Genomic DNA, 21,780 nt, shown 5'->3' with positions numbered 1-21,780 from the left:
TACATTTTTTTAAAGCAAAATTTCACCTATATATGCAAAAAAAGGTCTATTAAATGTGTACAAGTACATGCAGTAAATAATAGGAAAAAATAAGAATCGGTAAGAAAATGTGATATAACTTTTTGAGAAGACAAATGGTTGTACAGATGAACTTTGGAAGAAATTATTAAATTACATTACAACAAATTTTGCATGTTTTGGATCATTGTCATCTAAAAAAAAATCTATTTAGTGGTCAAATTTTTATTTGCAAAAGATAAAACATTCACGTAGCCTTCGGCAGTTATAGGAATATCCGTTATGCGATGCAATGGTCCCATTCCTTCTCCATGAAAGCAACCCCATATTTCCGCCACCATGTTTTACAGTCGGAACTTGGTAACGTTAATTAAATCTTTTGCCAGAATCTTTTGCACGTTAAATATATCGTATTCCATTGTTTCAAGCAGATGCTTGAATTCATCGCTCCAGATTAGTCCAGATAATCCTTTTCCGTTCGTTGTCAGTTCAATGTTTCTATATTAAGGACGTTCTCTGGTCCTTATACTAGAGAAAATCAATTTTCTTAGGATTTTCTTGAAACCGTGAATATACGTTAATTTAGGTGTGCTTTATGCGTGGTATAAATTTCAGTACCTCTTCCGGGATAAAAAATCAAGATACTGAGCCTCAAAGTTTCAACTTTTACTAATGAAAAGGTTTTCCAGGCCAAACAGTAAGAGATACGAGGTTGGCCAAGAGGATCAAAGTTGCTCCTCTCGTCGAGTTCTATAAGAAAAAAATCCAAAACTAAAAAAAATTTAATTTAATTTAATTAAAAATTTAATTTTTTTTTGAAACTTTGAGGCTGTACATATAATATAGTATCGTGCAAAAATTTGCGTACTTTTGATTTTTTGGACTTAACTTGGTTTTACTAATCTGCCATCGGATTAATCTTATATTTTTGGACATTTAAAAGAAATAAAAATAACTAATTTTGAAATAAAAAAATTTGTTTTAATTTTAAGTTTACCATTGACTTACTTCTCCATAAAATCTCCAAACAAAAATGGAATCATTTATCCTAGTGTAATTTCAAAATATCTTCTAATTCTGTATAGACGTCCAAGTTACTGAATTAATTTTTTATTTGTGACAAAATGTTTTTCTGACAGCTGTTTCTTCAACTTTCCACAAAAGTGGAAATTGAAGAATGCGAAATCAGAAAAATAATGGAAATTACGCTTTTCGGACATAAAAAATTAAATTCCTGCTTGTTGATTTTATCCAAAAAATGAAACAACACTAACAAATACGTTCTCCACGTCTCTTTCATAATCCTGACCTTTAATCTTTTAATTTTTACTTATTTAGAAAGTCAAAACATTTTTGTCAGGAAAATATTTTATTTCAGATCAAGAAATGATAAATGGAGCACAAAATTGACTCGACAAACTAAACTAGACGTTTGTGTATGTAAAACACATTTTAAAATTAATGTCATATCAGGATAAATACTTGAATCTATTAGGAGATTTTTATGGAAACATAGGTTTATAACAAATTTTACTACATATATATATATATATATATATATATATATATGTTGTAAAATTTGTTATAAACCTATATATATATATTATATATACATACATGTGTAAATAAAAAATGAAAATAAAATTTTCACTTATTTAATTCACAGGTATCTTACTTTTGGAATTTTTGTTGGATTTGAATCATATCAATGTTATTTTTATTATTATTTATTTTTACTTTAATTAATAAAGATTAGAGTCTTTGTTCATTTTATTTAATCGTTAATGTTTTGGAGATATTACCTAGGCATAGGGTGCACTTTCTGATGACGAGCGAGGAGCGATTGACGACCGAACCTTTTTTTGCAGATAGAGCATTCATATTTACGGATGCCCTCGTGCTTCAACAGATGATAATTCAAGTTCTGTTTACTTGTGTACACTTGCGGACATTTCGGGCACTTGTGAGTCTGCAACATAAGAAACAAAACTCTTTAATATAACTTTTAGTTTTTGTTCTGCGTTTGTCAAAATAACTAAACTTAATGTACTATGTAAAAAAGATCACATAGAGTTTTTCGATATTTTAATTAACAAGTTACTTATACAAACTTTGGAAATAAATTCCTAAAAATTCCATATCTTTATAGGTAATACATACATTTATTTTTTAAATATATTTAAAATATACAGCAATTATAATAATACTTATTATATAAATTGGAATGTAATGTTAATATTAAAATTCAATACTGGTTTATGTGTTAATTAAATAAAATTACGATATGAAGAAATCCTGGAAATGTTTAATAAAACTTATTTTATTAACTATTAAATATATTTTTGGTTACATATATAATTATACCTTTTTTATCCCCTCGTGCTTCGACAGAAGATGCTCATTCAGTTTCTGTTTCCTTGTGTATACACTCGGACATTTCGGGCACTTGTAAGTCTGCAACATAAGCAACAAAATTCTTTAATATAACTTTTAGTTTTTGTTCTGCGTTTGTCAAAATAGCTAAACTTAATGTACTATGTAAAAAAGATCACATAGAGTTTTTCGATATTTTAATTAACAAAGTTACTTATACAAACTTTGAAAATACATTCCTAAAAATTCAAAATCTTTATAGGTAATACATACATTTATTTTTTAAATATATTTAAAATATACAGCAATTATATAATAATATTTATTATATAAATTGCAATGTAATGTTAATATTAAAACTCAATACTGGTTTATGTGTTAATTAAATAAAATTACGATATGAAGAAATCCTGGAAATGTTTAACAAAACTTATTTTATTAACTATTAAATATATTTTTGGTTACATATATAATTATACCTTTTTTATGCCCTCGTGCTTCAACAGATGCTCATTCAAATTCTGTTTACTTGTGTACACTTTCGGACATTTCGGGCACTTGTGAGTCTGCAACATAAGCAACAAAATTCTTTAATATAACTTTTAGTTTTTGTTCTGCGTTTGTCAAAATAGCTAAACTTAATGTACTATGTAAAAAAGATCACATATAGAGTTTTTCGATATTTTAATTAACAAAGTTACTTATACAAACTTTGAAAATACATTCCTAAAAATTCCAGATGTTTATAGGTAATACATACATTTATTTTTCAAACATATTTAAAATATACAGCAATTATATATAATAATACTTATTATATAATTTGGAATGTAATGTTAATATTAAAACTACATACTGGTTTATGTGTTAATTAAATAAAATTACGATATGAAGAAATCCTGGAAATGTGTAATAAAACTTATTTTATTATCTATTAAATATATTTTTGGTTACATATATAATTATACCTTTTTTATGCCCTCGTGCTTCAACAGATGCTCATTCAAGTACCATTTAGTTTTGTACACTTTCGGACATTTCGGGCACTTATGAGTCTGCAACATAAGCAACAAAACTCTTAATATAACTTTTAGTTTTTGTTCTGCGTTTGTCAAAATAGCTAAACTTAATGTACTATGTAAAAAAGATCACAGAGTTTTTCGATTTTTTAATTAACAAGTTACTTATACAAACTTTGGAAATAAATTCCTAAAAATTCCAGATCTTTATAAGTAATACATATATTTATTTTTTAAATATATTTAAAATATACAGCGATTATAATAATACTTATTATATAAATTGGAATGTAATGTTAATATTAAAATTCAATACTGGTTTATGTGTTAATTAAATAAAATTACGATATGAAGAAATCCTGGAAATGTGTAACAAAACTTATTTTATTAACTATTAAATATATTTTTGGTTACATATATAATTATACCTTTTTTATGCCCTCGTGCTTCAACAGATGTTCATTCAAATTCTGTTTACTTGTGTACACTTTCGAACATTTCGGGCACTTGTGAGTCTGCAACATAAGCAACAAAACTCTTAATATAACTTTTAGTTTTTGTTCTGCGTTTGTCAAAATAGCTAAACTTAATGTACTATGTAAAAAAGATCACAGAGTTTTTCGATTTTTTAATTAACAAGTTACTTATACAAACTTTGGAAATAAATTCCTAAAAATTCCAGATCTTTATAAGTAATACATATATTTATTTTTTAAATATATTTAAAATATACAGCGATTATAATAATACTTATTATATAAATTGGAATGTAATGTTAATATTAAAATTCAATACTGGTTTATGTGTTAATTAAATAAAATTACGATATGAAGAAATCCTGGAAATGTGTAACAAAACTTATTTTATTAACTATTAAATATATTTTTGGTTACATATATAATTATACCTTTTTTATGCCCTCGTGCTTCAACAGATGTTCATTCAAATTCTGTTTACTTGTGTACACTTTCGAACATTTCGGGCACTTGTGAGTCTGCAACATAAGCAACAAAATTCTTTAATATAACTTTTAGTTTTTGTTCTGCGTTTGTCAAAATAGCTAAACTTAATGTACTATGTAAAAAAGATCACAGAGTTTTTCGATTTTTTAATTAACAAAGTTACTTATACAAACTTTGAAAATACATTCCTAAAAATTCCAGATCTTTATAGGTAATACATACATTTATTTTTCAAACATATTTAAAATATACAGCAATTATATATAATAATACTTATTATATAAATTGGAATGTAATGTTAATATTAAAACTACATACTGGTTTATGTGTTAATTAAATAAAATTACGATATGAAGAAATCCTGGAAATGTGTAACAAAACTTATTTTATTAACTATTAAATATATTTTTGGTTACATATATAATTATACCTTTTTTATGCCCTCGTGCTTCAACAGATGTTCATTCAAATTCTGTGTACTTGTGTACACTTTCGGACATTTCGGGCACTTGTGAGTCTGCAACATAAGCAACAAAATTCTTTAATATAACTTTTAGTTTTTGTTCTGCGTTTGTCAAAATAGCTAAACTTAATGTACTATGTAAAAAAGATCACATAGAGTTTTTCGATATTTTAATTAACAAAGTTACTTATACAAACTTTGAAAATACATTCCTAAAAATTCCAGATCTTTATAAGTAATACATACATTTATTTTTCAAACATATTTAAAATATACAGCAATTATATATAATAATACTTATTATATAAATTGGAATGTAATGTTAATATTAAAACTACATACTGGTTTATGTGTTAATTATATAAAATTACGATATGAAGAAATCCTGGAAATGTGTAATAAAACTTATTTTATTATCTATTAAATATATTTTTGGTTACATATATAATTATACCTTTTTTATGCCCTCGTGCTTCAACAGATGCTCATTCAAGTACCATTTAGTTTTGTACACTTTCGGACATTTCGGGCACTTATGAGTCTGCAACATAAGCAACAAAACTCTTTAATATAACTTTTAGTTTTTGTTCTGCGTTTGTCAAAATAGCTAAACTTAATGTACTATGTAAAAAAGATCACAGAGTTTTTCGATTTTTTAATTAACAAGTTACTTATACAAACTTTGGAAATAAATTCCTAAAAATTCCAGATCTTTATAAGTAATACATATATTTATTTTTTAAATATATTTAAAATATACAGCAATTATAATAATACTTATTATATAAATTGAAATGTAAATATTAAAATTCAATACTGGTTTATCGGTTAATTAAAATTACGATATAAAGAAATCCTGAAAATGTGTAACCAAACTTATTTTCTTAAATTTTATATATATTTTGGTTACATATAATTATACCTTTTTTACGTATTAATTTATTATCAGATTACAATCTCACGTAATTATAATCTCGTATTCTTTTATCAATTTCTTATAAAGGCTTAAGTAGGATGAAGATTGATCCATCTCGAAAGATGACAACTACAAGTCGACCGCCACATGTCACCCCTATGTATAATTATTAGACATCTAATTTTTTTATGCAAATTAGTGGAAAAAAGAGCAATTAATAACTAACAAGGAAACCCACAGAAGTGTCCCCCTCCGATTTTAATGAGCTTTTAGTATGTTGTTCTCTACATGAAAATAAGGGACACGTATTATTTTATACGTGCTCATACGCGTGTTTAGGGGATATAACACCCCTTTGAAAAAGATCGGCTTTCCTCTTTAGAGCCGAACATCTCCGAAACTATGAAAAATAATAAAAAAACATACCACTGAATTGTTCGAAGAATACAATTCCAAATTTAAATCTGGCAAGCATTCCTCTTTAATAATAATGTTCAAATGTTCTGTCGAATATTCCGTGCTCAAAGTTACTCCTTCCTGCATCGGATCGTCTCCTTTATTCGTTTGATAGCTAGCGGGCTGTTCCTGTGTCTCTTGGTTCGAAGGATACAATTCCAAATTTAAATCTGGCAGGCATTCCTCTTTAATAATGATGTTCGAATATTCTTTCGAATATTCCGTGCCCAAAGTTACTCCTTCCTGCGTCGGATCGTCTCCTTTATTCGTTTGATAATCAGCGGGCTGTTTCTGTATCTCTTGGTGTTGATTCTTCGAAGATTCCTAGTCGTAATAAAAATAAAATAACCGAGTTAATGCAAAATATACCCAAATGGACCTGAACGATAAGATATCAGCTCAGAGATCTAGCAAGTGCAATTCTGATTAAGAAGTTTCATTAAGGATTTAAAAAATCGAATGTTTATGATACATAAAAGAGTCAATCCTATTAAAATATCATAAAAGACTAAACGAAGTTAACGCATCCTAAAAAGACACTATTCTATTTAAAAAATTAAGACAAAATATCCGATTGCGGTATTGAAGAAGAAAACATGATATATAATATTAAATGCATGTATCAATAATTCAGTAACCATCAGCAGTAAGAATAATCTTACCACCGGTCTAAATTAATTAACTATATGCATTTATTTCGCGTGGTGCAGACTATCGCGGCGCAAGCTCTTGGTTCTACATTGCAGAATTAGCATTTTTTTCTATTCACACACTATTATAAATCTCAATATCTTATGAATGATCTGTGTTGCGAGATTAGCATAATACTTACAATAAGCCACCATAATCTCTCCTGAATTACATGACAGCTGTCGTAAAAGTCACATACAGAATCTAATTTGTCGACACAACTCCCACAAATTTGCTGCGGCAGAGGATCGTCCTTGTGGATCTGAAATAATTTAATAATTTTAGCATGTCTGATGTCTGATGATGTTAAATGATTATTAATTATATATTTAAAAAATCAGTAAAATATTTAATTTATATTATTAGTATTTATTTATAATTGATAACAGGGAAAACAGAGAAGCAATATGAAGAACATGGCAGAGAGAAGAGATAAAAGACGAGTTGCGTACGTGCAAAGTTAACGTGACGACGCAAAGTAAAATGTTATAAAGTATATAAATTAAATATAAATATTATATTATTAATATATAATTAGCCAATGGGTAATATGATAAAAAATAAGGAAGAGAAATTTACGAATTTTTGCACTAACAACCCCTTTAACTTTCCAGCCATATCTCATCAAATCGAAGTATATATATGAGAATGAAGATCGGAGTTGAATTCGAAATCTGCTGATTATGAGTTGACCATTTGACATAATTCTGTCAAAAAAATCACATTTTATTCCTACAGATTTTAAAATAAACAACATAAAATATAAAACACTTACTTTTTAATAAACTATCTTTTAATGATGAAGTAATAAATTCTATTCTAACAAACAATCTAATATTTTTATATATAGAATTTATAAGAAGCGATAATTATCTAAAATAATATATATACATTTTTTTTAAATGAGATATGGCTCTGTCAGGTTCGATTACTCCATTTTTTCCACAAAAAGCTCCGCCGTAAAGTAGTAAAAAATTCCATCATCCTTCTAGAAACCAGTTTGTGAACTGTGCGCTCTATATACATATATATTTAGTTACGTATAATTCAACTTATTATATACGTAAATTAATTTTTATTTTCTCAACAAAGTATAGTCAACAATAAATTACACATAAAATTATAGTTAAAACACCAATGTGTCACTTTAGGAAACTTAAATGTAGGATAAAATGAATCAAAAGTATTTGAAAAGTATCATACTTTTATTAAGGCAACAGTGGAATCATTAAACAAGTTTTTTTATCGTGGAAATTAATTCTATATAAATATACAAATGTGCGCGCGTATACGCGCGATTGTGTGTATGTGCGTGTGTGTGTGTGTATGGAGTCACTTAACTTATCTCTATATGCATTTAACACACGGACGTGTCTTCAATGATCAAGGAAAGGAGTATTATCTTCTAATTATATATATATATATGTTACCTCCTAATTATATGTATAATATATACGTACAAAATAGCTCATATTGCTGATTACTTCGAAAACTATAGAAAAATTTTTTTTAGTTAATTATAAATATCAACTCACATTTTATGAAACTCTAATTATACAATAGTCCATAATCGTGCGATAAAAGGCACATTTTTCTTGATAATTCGTAAATATCTGCATTCTTACTGCCGCCATTTATTCTACTTAAAAATAGCTCATAATACTCCTATTAATTGCAATTATTTTGTCTTCCTAGATTACTTTATAACATCGAAGATTTGAATCAAGGCACTTGCTATATTTCTTTCGCAGTTTCGTATTAGTGTGTATGTGTAAGTAAAATACACATTTTTATAAAATACATAATTCTTTAAACGTCTATATGTAACGCTTTTTTATTTCTTATATAACAATTATTATAAAATTTACTCCAAAAAATATTGAAAATCGTTGAAAATTTTTCACATACGAATCTCACGTGTAATGATTTATAGAAAATATCGCCGCTCTCGTTACATTATCAATTTTGGAAGCCCTGTTCCTGGTGTCACGCACACCATGTACGCACGCACACACACATACGTATTAAGTCATTAATTTTTTAATAAGACTATGCCTTTATTCGATTAATCATACTTTTGGCCGTAATTTGGTGAACGTGTATTGTTTATATTACAAAATAAACATTTTTCAAAAACTTGCTGTATTCATGAGGAGAGGAAGTATTATAAAAAGGCGTTTTTTCATGAAAGTAATTAACGTGTCGTCAACCGAGCATGTTTTTCGGTTTTTGGACACATCCAGTTCTTTTCTTGGGCACTAATGACGTGTGTTTTCGTGTGATTTCTTTTCCTGATTGTCATTACGTATCTTATATTATTTTTTAACAGCCTTCATTTTATTATTATACCAATTTCTCTTAGCAAAATTCAGATAGCTTTTAGAGGTTTCACACTAATGTTCTTCAATCAGTCCTAATCTTTCTAGGTCCACGGTAAAAAAAAGACGCGTATATCATTACAGGTTAAACTAAATCACGGTTTCGGTATACGATAGATTAATATTTACTACATAAACGCTCGAATAAAAAGATTAATTCTAACGTTCCTAAACTCGATCTCAATTATCCAAACTTAAAAAAAGAGACAGAATATTGCAAAGTTTTACTCGTGAATAGAAAATTAGTGTAATCTTTGTAAAAAATAATACTAAGATTTAACACTTATAGAAAAAACGTTTCACTAGTATTATAACCGTTCTATTCTTAACACCTCCATATTCTTGACTTCTTAAAGGAACACCGATGCGTACGTCAAGTTTTTAATTAGGTTTAGAATTTCGAAATAATATTTGCCACAGAATCTGTCGAATAAAATATAGGAATCCCGTTGTATGACGGCAGTTGTAATATTTGTCACTTGAAATCGTATGATACTTAAAAATATCTTTTAACTTTTTATCCTCAAAACTTCGTCTCCGCGCTTTCGTATTTTTAACATATTCCCCTGTTCTTTCGCTACTTTTACATTCGTCATGTAATTACATGGTTATATCGGAACACAGCCATAGAGTAAGAAAATAAATGACAGATAAAAAGTACCGTGCGTGTATACTATTAAGGTAAATGTACCAATGTCGAAACACTTAAGACCTATGTCTGGACACCTTTATCATTTTAGTTTTTAAATAAATATAACACGAATTAAAATCAAAGATAAAAATTTAATACAAGAAAAATATTTTTATCTTTGATTCTTTGATTTTAATTCGAGTTATAACTTATTTAAAGACTAAAATAATAAAAATATCCAGACATAGATACGTAAACAGGCATTGGTACATTTACCTTACTTGTCGCGATCAACATTTGAAAAATACAAGAGAAAAACGATCAATGTCCATCCGGAGTAATTTCGAGAAAAACGTTTTAAGTCCCAAGACATCTCGAATATCTTAAGAAGTTATTGAAAAAATTATGCACAAAATTTAGTATTTAATATTAGAAATTTAGTAATATCGGAACGCAGAATTTACTTAATGTTTATATTGGAATTATGATGGACTCTAACAGATTCTTCATTACAAGCGTGTGGATTATGATCATTTTTTGTACCCCAACATGGTACATCTTTCGGCTTTATTTATAACTGTTCTTTATCAAAATAGATAAGAATTATGAAAGTTCTTTAAAACTGATGCCACAAGGTAGCATAATCAAATCAATTTTAACAAAAAGTAGACTTTTATCGCTTTTTTCTTGTACTCTTCATTTTTATTCCATGTATGTACTGGTAAAATAAGAACGGGCTCGAGGGAAAGAGTTAAGAATAAAGAGATTGGTCCCGACGAGTTAAGAATAGATGAAAAGAAGGGGGAAGTTTGGCTGTATTACTAAAGATAAAAGGAATGACGTTTGGGAATTCATCGAAGCACCAATTGTGTACACGCAAAGGCTGCGTGCGCCGACACTCCTCTTGGAGGTCGCAAACTAATTCGAGCTTGCCCAGACACTGAACACAGATCACCTTGGGCAGAAGATCCTTCTCATCTATCTGCGATTCACAAACAAAAGTGATCTAAGTTTTGAGAAATGTACTCGTGATATACTTGCAAGAAGATAAAACTTTATTAAGCGACATTAGGCCTCATTAATTTTCTCTTTTACTTTTTCCTTCTTTTTACAAAATATTAATTATGTAAATACTACCGTTCTCTGCTCTATAGATACAACAATTTGTGTGACAAACATATAAATATATCGTTACATTCTGGTACCCACTAAAGTTCTATGACAACATCCAAGCCTGGAATTACCGACAAACTTGAACTTATAATTTTTACACAGTTGCAATATTCATTACTTACAATTTTAAAAATAAAGCTCATTACTCTTCTCTCCGAAGAATTCGCCCAAACAATTTGTACAAATGTAAAAACAATTTGTACAATAATCTCATGGCACGTTTACAAACACTCGCACATGAAAATAAACACAATATTTCTCAGTGTATTTAATAATTTTTTTTTTTCAAACAGTAGCGATAGAAATTCCACGGGAGATTCCATGAGAATCTCGTTGATAAAGTAACACGTCTATTCTTAATTGCGATATTGGAGCAAGTATAAAGAAATCTTTTGCCGCTCGATGAGAGTATAACTCGCTAGAGAAAGCTCCTATTAAATATCAATTTCCAACATGACAATATCCTCCAATCTCTTTTTGAAACTTATAGGGTCTATCTTTAAATAAAAGCAGATTATTATAATGTATTAATTAATTATAATGTTTGTTATTTCTTAACAGAAAAAGAAAGCTGTTGATGAAGTGATGTGGTAAACAAGAGACTAGTTATTAACACAAAATTAACAATTCAACATGAATTACACAAAACTCATCGCTTCAAACCCTTAATTATATTAACAAGAGTTGAATGTTAGAAAGTGTATTCAATAAAATTAGTTCAATTAATTGTTTAAAATCACAATTATTTTGAAGTAAGCTTTTTAAAGAACATTGAAGCATAGTAATTAATTATGTCAATAATTAGAGATCAAATTCGACCAAAATGTATCGATGCTTCTGAATTAGGAGGAAAAAATGCTCCCTGGGGATCAACAAACGTGAAGCACAAGCCGAGCACGCTACGAGCAAACGAGATGCGCTGCGTATAAATAAGCATGCTGTTTTGGAGCAAGAAAAACCATATAGCAGAGGAAGAAAAAGATCATCTCCCTTTCTCTCATAGCCATTTTCATCTAACCCGATAACCGGGTCGGCGAGGGGAAACGCGAAGCGAAGCGTACAGGCGCGACGAGTCGCCCGCGACTCACCAGGATGTTGATCTTCTCGTGTATCTTCGTGCCGAGGTAGCGTCTGACACCCTCCTCCCCGAACACGTCGATGTAGATCTTCTCGTAATGACCGCATAGCCTGCACATTTTTGCTTCACCCTCTACCACGTCCATTCTTGTTTAACTCGTCGACAAGCGCGTCAAGGGTGCTAGTGGTGGCTACCGCTACCGTAATGTGGAAATCCCGACGGGGCATCCACACGCACGTCGTTGTCGCCGTTTCGTATCAAGAGACACGGTATTAGTGTCTCGCGCCAAGTACGCGCGGAGCGAGACCGACCGTGACCCGTGACTCTTTTACGCGACGCGACGAGTTGCAAGTACTCGAGATGATGAGATCTCGATAACTTCTTTTAATTGGCCGGTGAGCTAGACAGCTCTAAAATGGCCAAGATCTCGATAACGAGTGATTTCGTATCGACGCCACCGCCACGAGTGACGCTCCCTCCTCCGCTCTTTCTCTTTGACGAAATGTTTCGCCCGATTTTTTTTCTTCTCTCTCCTCTTTCTCTCGTTTTTGGAAGAACGTGACCACGTCTCCTCGTCTTTTATTAACTATTAAATATATTTTTAGTTACATATAATTATATTTTTTTTATGTCCTTGTGCTTCAACAGAGTAGATTGGTCATTCAAGTACCATTTATGTTTGTACACATACATTTACATCATGTATACCCATCTCGCGTTATTCAACGACGAATAAGAAGAAACTAGCAAGATCCTATATTTGTATTTTTTTTTCTTATCCCGTCTTTCCATCGTTCTTTAGTCATCGTTACTTTTTACTTGTTAACCGGGTCCGGTTCCTCTCGGTCCCCTCTCTAAATCTCGAATGCGATTAAAATCCACTGTACACGCTACAGGATCTAGGCGGAATGTTAATATTACAAGAAACCATAATAATTTATTATAATACAGCCTGCTGTACACCAAATGACTCGAGGCAGTACAAGACAGAGAAAACGGCTTTTCTTCGCGGGGAGCTTATCTCCTATTTAATCCGATTTACTCCCGGGAATATGATTTAACAAAGGAAACGGCGATTATTATATCATTCACGTGAGTCTCAAGACGAGAGATTTGAACGTATTACCCTTTTACTACTTTTTTTTTATTTCTTCCAGTGAGTTAAAAACGAATGTGAGAGGGAGAATGGCGATGGCAAGGGGCAGGGACCACTTCAGTGTCGGGCTAAGAGAAAAAACAAAGAAAGAAAGAAAGAGAGAGAAAGAAGAATGGAGAAGAAATTCGCCGTTAAAACTACGATCGCATGAGAGTTGCACATTGATTTCGATGTTACGGCAGGACGAATGTGTAACACCTTTGCCAATCAAGTTATAGATCCCTAAATAAGTGAGGCTGCGCAGTTTTTATGACCTGCATTGTTTTTTAAAAAAATACTCCTTTTCTTCCTCTTACAATTTAATTCTCTTAATTCTTCTGCGAACTAATTAAGAATCATAAACAGCAAAACAGATAAGTCTATCCATTTGATCGTTCAATGGATCATGGATCATGAAACGGGTCTACCCGAACGGTCGGCAAAGTGTTAAAATTCGTCATGTTCTATTTTATTATAACGCTCCTGCGACCGTAAGTCTTAAAGAGAAACGACGAAATAAAAATGATTTCTGCTGGTATCGTCGAGATCGAATATTAATGAAGTTAATGAAACATTTTCGCCAGGACGGACGCGAATCGATTTTTTCGAACAAGATAGAAAATTTCGTTGACTGCAGGCCGCAGCCTCGAAACAGCGCGAATGTTTATAAGAAAAAAAAAATGGCATTTCGTTTTCGTACAATAATCGTCGTTTTGATAAATAAAAGCATTAGCGATTCTCGCGCGCGCGCGCACGCGCGGCGACACCGTTGCAGTTCCGACGAGATGCTAAAATATCGTGCTACTGATTTTGATTTAATATTAGGCCCTTGCACATGAAATGAAATGTCGGTTTTATATGTACATCAATGATTTTAATTTCTTGGAAAATATATGATTCATATAACTTATACAATAATTCAGAAAACTCGGTCAATATATCTTGAAAAAAAATCCATAAAAAGTGAATAAAGTTCACAAGTATAATAAAAGTTCACAAAATCATGCTGATCAAAAATGTAGGAAACTTAAGAGATAATAAGATATAAAAAGATACATATTTCCAGCTATATATTTTCGGACGTGAAATTTTGCATACAATTATTCACTTTTCTCAAATGATTCGTTCACGTGATTTATACAATAAACCATTTCTAAATTATGCTTATAATTAATTCTTACTTTAGCAAGAAGTGACATATGAATCCATACTACTAATGTGGAAATCATATAATTATAATAAAATAGTAATAGAATTAGTAATAATGGGGTAATATTAACATATTAACAATATTGATAGTATTATTAATGGCCGATTGAAATATCTTTAAAATAGAAAAATAATATGCTAAACTTTTCAATTTTCCCGATTATTATAACTTTAAAAAAGAAGAAAAAATGTGTGTACCTCGATAAAATCAATTATATATTTGCAAATATGCGTAAAGCGGCCCCATGTTCCATCACGCGCGCTCAACATAATCGCTTCTCTAAAAATATACGAAAGAAAAAAATGAAGCTCTCTGTACAAAGATAATACAACAATTGTCTGTACGTGTCTGCGTGTGTATATACATATGTATGTGTGTATATATATATATATATGTATTATATTATATATGTATGTATGTGTGTTCATGCCATAACGACGCTGGCAACAAGTGAACAGAACTTACAGAACAGACCTGGACTAAACTGAATTGAATTGAACTAAAAAAAGAGTTCCCCAAAAAAGTATATTAATTTTGCAACGACGCGACATGATTCGCCTCTTTCGAGAGCGAGGATCCGAGAGAGCTCTCTGTCTCTCTCACCAGTGCGCCGATGGCAATGCGTGAAAAAGACACAAAAGGACACAATCCTCGCATGACCGGATAAAATCCGAAAGAACACGACAAAAAGAACTACAGCCATCTCCAATCCCCGCCCTACGGAGGCCGTCATTATCGCGGCATTTCGTCATTAGTAAACTAAGTTACATAGCTCGTAATATAGCGTCGACAGAGCACAAAGTCAATAGTGATTGAGCCCCTGCGCCTTCCATCCGGATAGAGAAAGTATTGGGCATTCTGCCACGTCTTATCTCTTCCGCTTTTGCATTTTACTCATGATTTCTCATTTTACTTATTTTTTTTTCTTTCATTATCTTCCGCTATATCTTACTAGCCGCTTTACATCATCGTTACTATCAATATGTTAAAGTACAAATGTTCACTAACACAATGATCCTCTCTCGCTCACGCTCGCGCACCACTCATGCATACCAGTTTTTCCTTTTAAAATAATTACCATAATTAGCGCGGATTACTTTATCATTATCGTAAATAATCGGGGAAAGAATTAGAAGGTTGGTTGGTGGGGGATTGTTGAAGAAAGCTTGGTTGATTGTTAGGTTGCTTGGTGATTAGTTGCTTCGTTTTCCTAGTGATGGTGGTGTAAGTACGCTCACGCTAAGGTCAATGGTACAGTACAGTAGGTGAGGTATGCTTTCAGGATGAAGGACACGGGGTGATAGATGAAGAAATTTCGACGTGCATCCGCTATTCGTCGTCGTCCTCGACGTCCTCCCATTCCTCCCATTCGCTGTCGCTTATTGTTATAGTTTCGACCACCGGAGCACCGTTGTTTTGTATTTTCTTTTTGTACGCGTTTCTCCTTTCCTGCGAGGAAAAAAAGAATATTTCAATATTTCATCTTGAAATATTTCATCTTTATTTCGAAAACGCTTGGACATTCATCTCGTAAATCAATTCAATCAGATTCGAGTTGCAAGTTGTGCAAAAAAAAAAAAGAGTAATATATTCCGACTATATAGTATAAGAAAATTCATGACTTTTAGCTTCTGACGTTACATGATAACATTACCGGGGCTAGGAATCTTAATGGTTAAAAGCGTAAGATTGTGCTAAATTTAGATACGTTACCCTTTCGTATCGAGCCTTGTCCTTCTCTGCCATAGCCACGTATTTGGATATGGTTTCGGGATCTGCGTTCGACCATTTCTTGCCTAATTCCTTAGCTATATCGCCCATGCCATATTCAGGATTCAGCATTTTGACCTTACCGCGTTCATCGTTGCAGAACCAGAAGAAAGCAGACCTAATGAAATTAATTATTAAATCTATATCTGCTATTATTCAAAGGGTTCGTGCTGCGATAATATGCTAAACCAATCTTTTATAAAGACTAAAGAAAATTATAATGTATAATTCGAAAATAATCTAAATTTGAATGTAGTTTTGAGAAATTGCTCTGTAAATTTAATTTTCAGAAAAACAATTGCAACTTTACTTTAAAGAAATAAATTTGCGGGAAGCCGAGATTCCAGAAATGACTAAAAATGCGAATAAAGCTTTAAAAAAAGTTAAACTTTTGTTTCCGTTCGAATTTACAAGTTAACTTTTCTCGCTGCGTGTTTAAATATTAATCAAGCAAATTCTTTTCTCGAGATCGAGATACGTATGTATTAAACAGCGTGAGGGCTTACAGCGATCTCTTGGGAGCATTGTGATCCTTGATGTGTTTGCGTTTCTTGCCCCTGCCCTTATTCTCTCCCTTAGGCGTATGGTTTTGCATCTCCGTGTCGTATCTCTTCTTGTTCTTCTCTGCCATTTCGTGGAAACGCTTCTTCTCGATGTCCTTATTCTTTCCCTTAGGCGGCGTATAGTTCTGCATCTCCGTGTCGTATCTCTTCTTGTCCTTCTCTGCCATTTCGTGGAAACGCTTCTTCTCGATGTCCGACATAGTCTACGACACATACGGTATTTCGTATAGCGTTAGCGTTTCCATACGGTTGATCTCGCATATTCACGTGCGTTAAAATGTTCTATTACTGAGAAAATAAGTGTTCCCCGACCGACCTGGCATATTCACAGTCGCGTGCACGCAGGATAATAGATACTCTAAAGTCACAGTTTTTTAATGACGGCGTCACGACGCGGGAGGTTTTTGCCGTGTATCGGATCCGTTTTACTTATCGATAATCTTGATTCTGCTGGACGAGATGAAGATTGACGGCTTAACGAGGCGGGACAGGTCGGCCCGTAACGACGCGCTTAAATACTTGCACGTGGCGTTTATCGAGCGCACGTATTTATTCAGAGGCTAACATCAAAGTGGCTCTCGCGAGACCACAAGCAGGACATTCGAAAAAACTTTACGCATTCCGCTTATCTCGTTCGCACCTCGGGCTGTGAAACCGACATGCGGAGAAGTCCAACCAAGTATCGTGATCGCTTCGAAGTTAGTTCTTACAAGGACTCTCTTGATCCTAGCGTTAGCAAGGAGCTCTATTAATCTATCTCAAATTTATTTACGTATAGTATTAAGATAAAAAAATTACTTATGTTTTCATACATATACGATATTATTCCTGCATATTACTTGGTGTTTGCTGGAATATCTATAAAAATGTGATTTGTAATAAATTATAGCAAGTAGTTTGAGCTGAAAAAAAAATCTCACCTTCCACCTCTTTCCACAATTTTTGGAGAAAAACTGGGGGAAAATCTTCCTCTTGGGATGCTTCTTTTTATGCTCCTGGTGACATGACTTGACGAAGTACGTGTACGCTGTCATCCGTCCTCTTGGCTTCACATCCGTTCTTCTCGGCATATTGTCCCGCTGCAGGCTCTGAGCGTTATTTTGTTGAAGATTATTTTGCGGTATCTGCTGTATCGGGTGCTGAAATCCAAGCAAACGGTCTACAATGCAAAACGATGCCGCGGCAAATAACGAAAGACCTGTTAAACACCATCAAACAACAAGTCTCAAAGGCAGCAATAACTTTTTACTCTTGTATCAAAAGAGATTTCTGAGACGGAAATACTTCTCTCTATTTCGACGTGAAAACAAAAGAAAAGTCTCTAAATTCTCAAAGTAGAAATCTTCCATTTTTCCATTGAAAGGAAGCTTATAAGTGCTAAAATCTTCGACTTTCGCATCAAAAGAAAAATTTAAATTTAAAAATAAAAACAATCTATTTTTACATATTCGGGAGAAAAATTTAAGTCGCAAAATAGACTTTTTATTTTTAAATCGAGTAAAACTCGTGTAGATATATGTTAATACGCGGAGTAAAATGCGCCGTGTCGTCGTATTATGAGAAATTGGCATAAGTGGTGAGAGAATTTTCTCGCGTGTCCGTTAGCTCGCTTTTCGCGAGCTGCCGCAAAAAAAAAAAGAGATTTTTTTCTCTTACACCGTGATGCGAAAAATTAAGTCGTTCAGACATTGTCGCGAGCAAATTTAGGCAAGTTATCCGCAAACTGAGACGTGTCGTTACGCACTTTATGTAATACGACTTGCGTGTTAACCCTTAAATGCCACCCGGGGTCCAGAGGACCCCAGACCCTTTACAATTATATATTTTCAAATGTTTCCGTCAAAAATGTAGCTCATGCTCCCATTGATGATAGTTGAGTGATTGAACTACCAGTGTGTACACTTAGCAGTACTCAGTTTACTTAATTTTTTATACTATGTTGAAATTGAAATTTTAACAATATAAGCATTTTATTCTCTTTTCTAGATCTTGAATAACATTGAAAAAAAATTTCATAACTAAAGATCAAAAAATCAATGAGTAAGGAGACATTTTTCATGCTGGGGTCTTTTAAACCCCTCATGTCATTTACGAGATTCTTGAGAGGTGTGGCATTTAAAAGTTAAATTAATGGACGGCTGCGGCCTGCGATCTCACAATGAGACACACGTAACAATGGTCATTACATTGTACATACGTGCAACGTTGTACATACATTATATTATCATTACGTACATAATTACTACGTCGTTGTTATTGCATATAATGCCGTAATTAATAAATAATAATAACAAATATAGATCGGCATTATATTATTATTATATTATCAGATCGTTGTATGTTTGATAGTTGTATAGTATAGATAGATCGGGCACTTGAATTTGATCTCTAAGTGACATAAACGACAAAACGCTTTAATATAACTTTTAGTTTTTGTTCTGCGTTTGTAAAAACAGCTAAACTTAATGTACAATGTAAAAATGATCACATAGAGTTCTTCGATATCTTAATTAACAAATTATTAATAACTTGTTAATGCATAATTGTGTATGATCTCTATTACAATTATAAAAAATCTCTATTAATGTTTCTCGCTTCTCTTGAATGTTGTTCTCTTTTACAATTATGGAATATTCCTTGCGACACTTGCGGTAAGATTTTTCACTCGCAGGTGAGGATGCGTTCGAGGCATAAAAGCAACAGTGTGGCATGTGAGATTTGCCGACGTCACTTATCGAGTAAAAAAGCCTTGGAGGAACATCACAAAATAGTGCACGTCCATGATTATGTCTGCGATATATGTCACAAGAAACTGAAATGTAAAAAGAATTTGACCCGTCATAGTTGTAAGAAAAAAATTGCTGTATATTTTAAATATATTTAAAAAATAAATGTATGTATTACCTATAAAGATCTGGAATTTTTAGGAATTTATTTTCAAAGCTTGTATAAATTTATATAATGTTATACTATTCATATTTAATCATAAAATTGCTTTTAATTTAGAAAGAATAAAAGGTTCTACCCCTTTCTTCTCTCTTTTCCCTCTCTTTCATTCTCTTTTTTTTCCATACTTATCGTGAACTGTTTAAAGGTTGCAGGACAAGCAGGTGACAAGCATTGACAATGCTGCAATGTCATCCTGACGGTTTAATCTTCGGCACTGGTACTGCGAACTCTCAGGTAAAGGTCTAAAATTTGAATAAGAGCAATCTAATGTTGCAAACTTTCCGGGGCATACGGGTGTAATCACAGCCATTAATTTTGCTGAGAATGGATATTACTTGGCGACAGTTGCGGAAGATTCTTGCGTCAAACTTTGGGATTTGCGCCAGCTGAAAAACTTTAAGACATTGCAGTTGGAGGAATCCTATAAAGTAAAAAATATTTGTTTTGATCAAAGTGAGACTTATTTGGCTGTGGCAGAAACGGATGTCAGGTAAAAATACTGAATTTATTAGTTATTGATAATTATTAAATATTCTAAAATATTGATCCTAATATATAATTAAAAATTAATTATATATAGAAATTAGTAAATACAGTATGTTTCATATTTAAAAAAATCGAGAATTTGAAATAAAACTTTTTGTGTTTTATTGCCTCACAATCAGTAGCGAATATAATAAATATTTTAATATTTGATATTATTCACCATATGTGTTAATATTGAATAACGCGAATTAATTTAAGGTTGCTTGTATTATACATATATGTCGTATTGTTTTCAGAGTGTATCTCTGTAAGCAATGGCAGGAATTGAAGGTCCTGAACGATCATACAGCGGCGGCCACCGGAGTTCGTTTCGGAAAGCATGCACAATACATTGCGTCTACCAGCATGGATAGGACATTAAAACTTTACGGATTATCATAAATATAGAATTAGGAATATAATAGTAATATATATCCATTATTTAATCAGACTAGGTTACGTTATAAAAGTCTAATGGATCCGGTCAACTTTGACTTAACTTCTTCAGCTCTTAAATCTTTTATGTATTTCTAAATAAACAGTTGATAGTAATAAAAGAGTGTGGCAAGTTCGTAATATTGTAAGATCCATTTTAGGCTTTGCTTTCGAGATCGGCCTTATGTGAATTAGGAAATTGTTACGTTTTTTTCTTCTTTTAAATACGAATCATTTTGAGGATTTCTCAGCTTAGCCATAAAGTTTTAAACATTGTATCATTGTGCATTTTTACAAAATGATATTATCTTTATGTGCAAATAAATGACAAGTGCAATTGCATAGAAAACTTTTGACTTTAATTACTAAATCACATACATCTTAGAACATAGATATTTTATTATTACAATATTTGAAGTGTTATTTCTCACATACATGCAAAAAAGTTAAAATTGTTTTATATCTTTCCGGAACTATTGTCTATTTAATATAATTCCTTTAATATAATCCGGGACGGGGCGAGATATCTCGAAACATGTTAGTTTTATATAAAAAAATATTTAAGATAAAAATAAATATAAATTACTAATACAGTCGTACAGTATAGTGTGTGTATATGTATATGTATGTATATACATATAATGCAGTATCGTGCAAAAGTTTGCGTACTTTTGATTTTTTGGACTTAACTCGGTTTTACTAATCTGCCATCTGATTGATATTATTTTTGGATATTTAAAAGAAATACTGAAAGAAATAAAGATAACTAATTTTGAAATAAAAAATTTGTTTTAATTTTAAGTTTACCATTGACTTCCTTTTCCATAAAATCTCCAAACAAAAATTGAATCATTTATCCTAGCGTAATTTCAAAATATCTTCTAATTCTGTATAGACGTCCAAGTTACTGAATTAATTTTTTATTTATGACAAAATGTTTTTCCGAGACCTGTTTCTTCGACTTTCCACAAAAATGGAAATTGAAGAATGCGAAATCAGAAAAATAATGGAAATTATGCTTTTCGGACATAAAAAA

At 31.6% G+C, this 21,780-nt stretch overlaps 2 protein-coding genes across 21 annotated transcripts in view; both read right to left on the bottom strand.

Moving 5' to 3' along the window:
• Positions 1-56: 56 nt before the first annotated feature.
• LOC139819185 (uncharacterized) lies at positions 57-14,205 on the bottom strand. Its single transcript, XM_071788381.1, has 12 exons — positions 12,168-14,205; positions 7,040-7,159; positions 6,178-6,531; positions 5,290-5,376; positions 4,803-4,889; positions 4,318-4,404; positions 3,839-3,925; positions 3,360-3,446; positions 2,871-2,957; positions 2,383-2,472; positions 1,821-1,987; positions 57-546 (listed from the first exon to the last, which is right to left on the bottom strand). The coding sequence occupies exons 1-12, from the start codon at positions 12,300-12,302 to the stop codon at positions 522-524; spliced, it is 1,413 nt and encodes a 470-aa protein (XP_071644482.1). The 5' UTR covers positions 12,303-14,205; the 3' UTR covers positions 57-521.
• Positions 14,206-14,347: 142 nt separating this feature from the next.
• The window catches only part of LOC139819546 (uncharacterized), a 33,915-nt gene continuing 26,482 nt past the window's right edge, over positions 14,348-21,780 (bottom strand). For 10 of the 20 annotated variants that reach the window (XM_071788970.1, XM_071788972.1, XM_071788977.1 and 7 more), the window contains 4 exons: positions 17,756-17,974; positions 16,779-17,038; positions 16,216-16,390; positions 14,348-15,951 (listed from right to left, as the gene is read on the bottom strand). In XM_071788970.1, coding sequence (XP_071645071.1) covers positions 15,832-15,951; positions 16,216-16,390; positions 16,779-17,038; positions 17,756-17,974 — 774 coding nt within the window. In that variant the 3' untranslated portion in view covers positions 14,348-15,831. The other 10 variants (XR_011733761.1, XM_071788980.1, XM_071788974.1 and 7 more) reach the window with 7 other exon arrangements.

This window comes from Temnothorax longispinosus, chromosome 9, assembly GCF_030848805.1.
Source record: "Temnothorax longispinosus isolate EJ_2023e chromosome 9, Tlon_JGU_v1, whole genome shotgun sequence".
Classification (NCBI taxonomy): Eukaryota; Metazoa; Arthropoda; class Insecta; order Hymenoptera; family Formicidae; genus Temnothorax; species Temnothorax longispinosus.
Note: the sequence above shows the minus strand (reverse complement) of the source record. Positions and strands in the feature narration are given on the sequence as shown.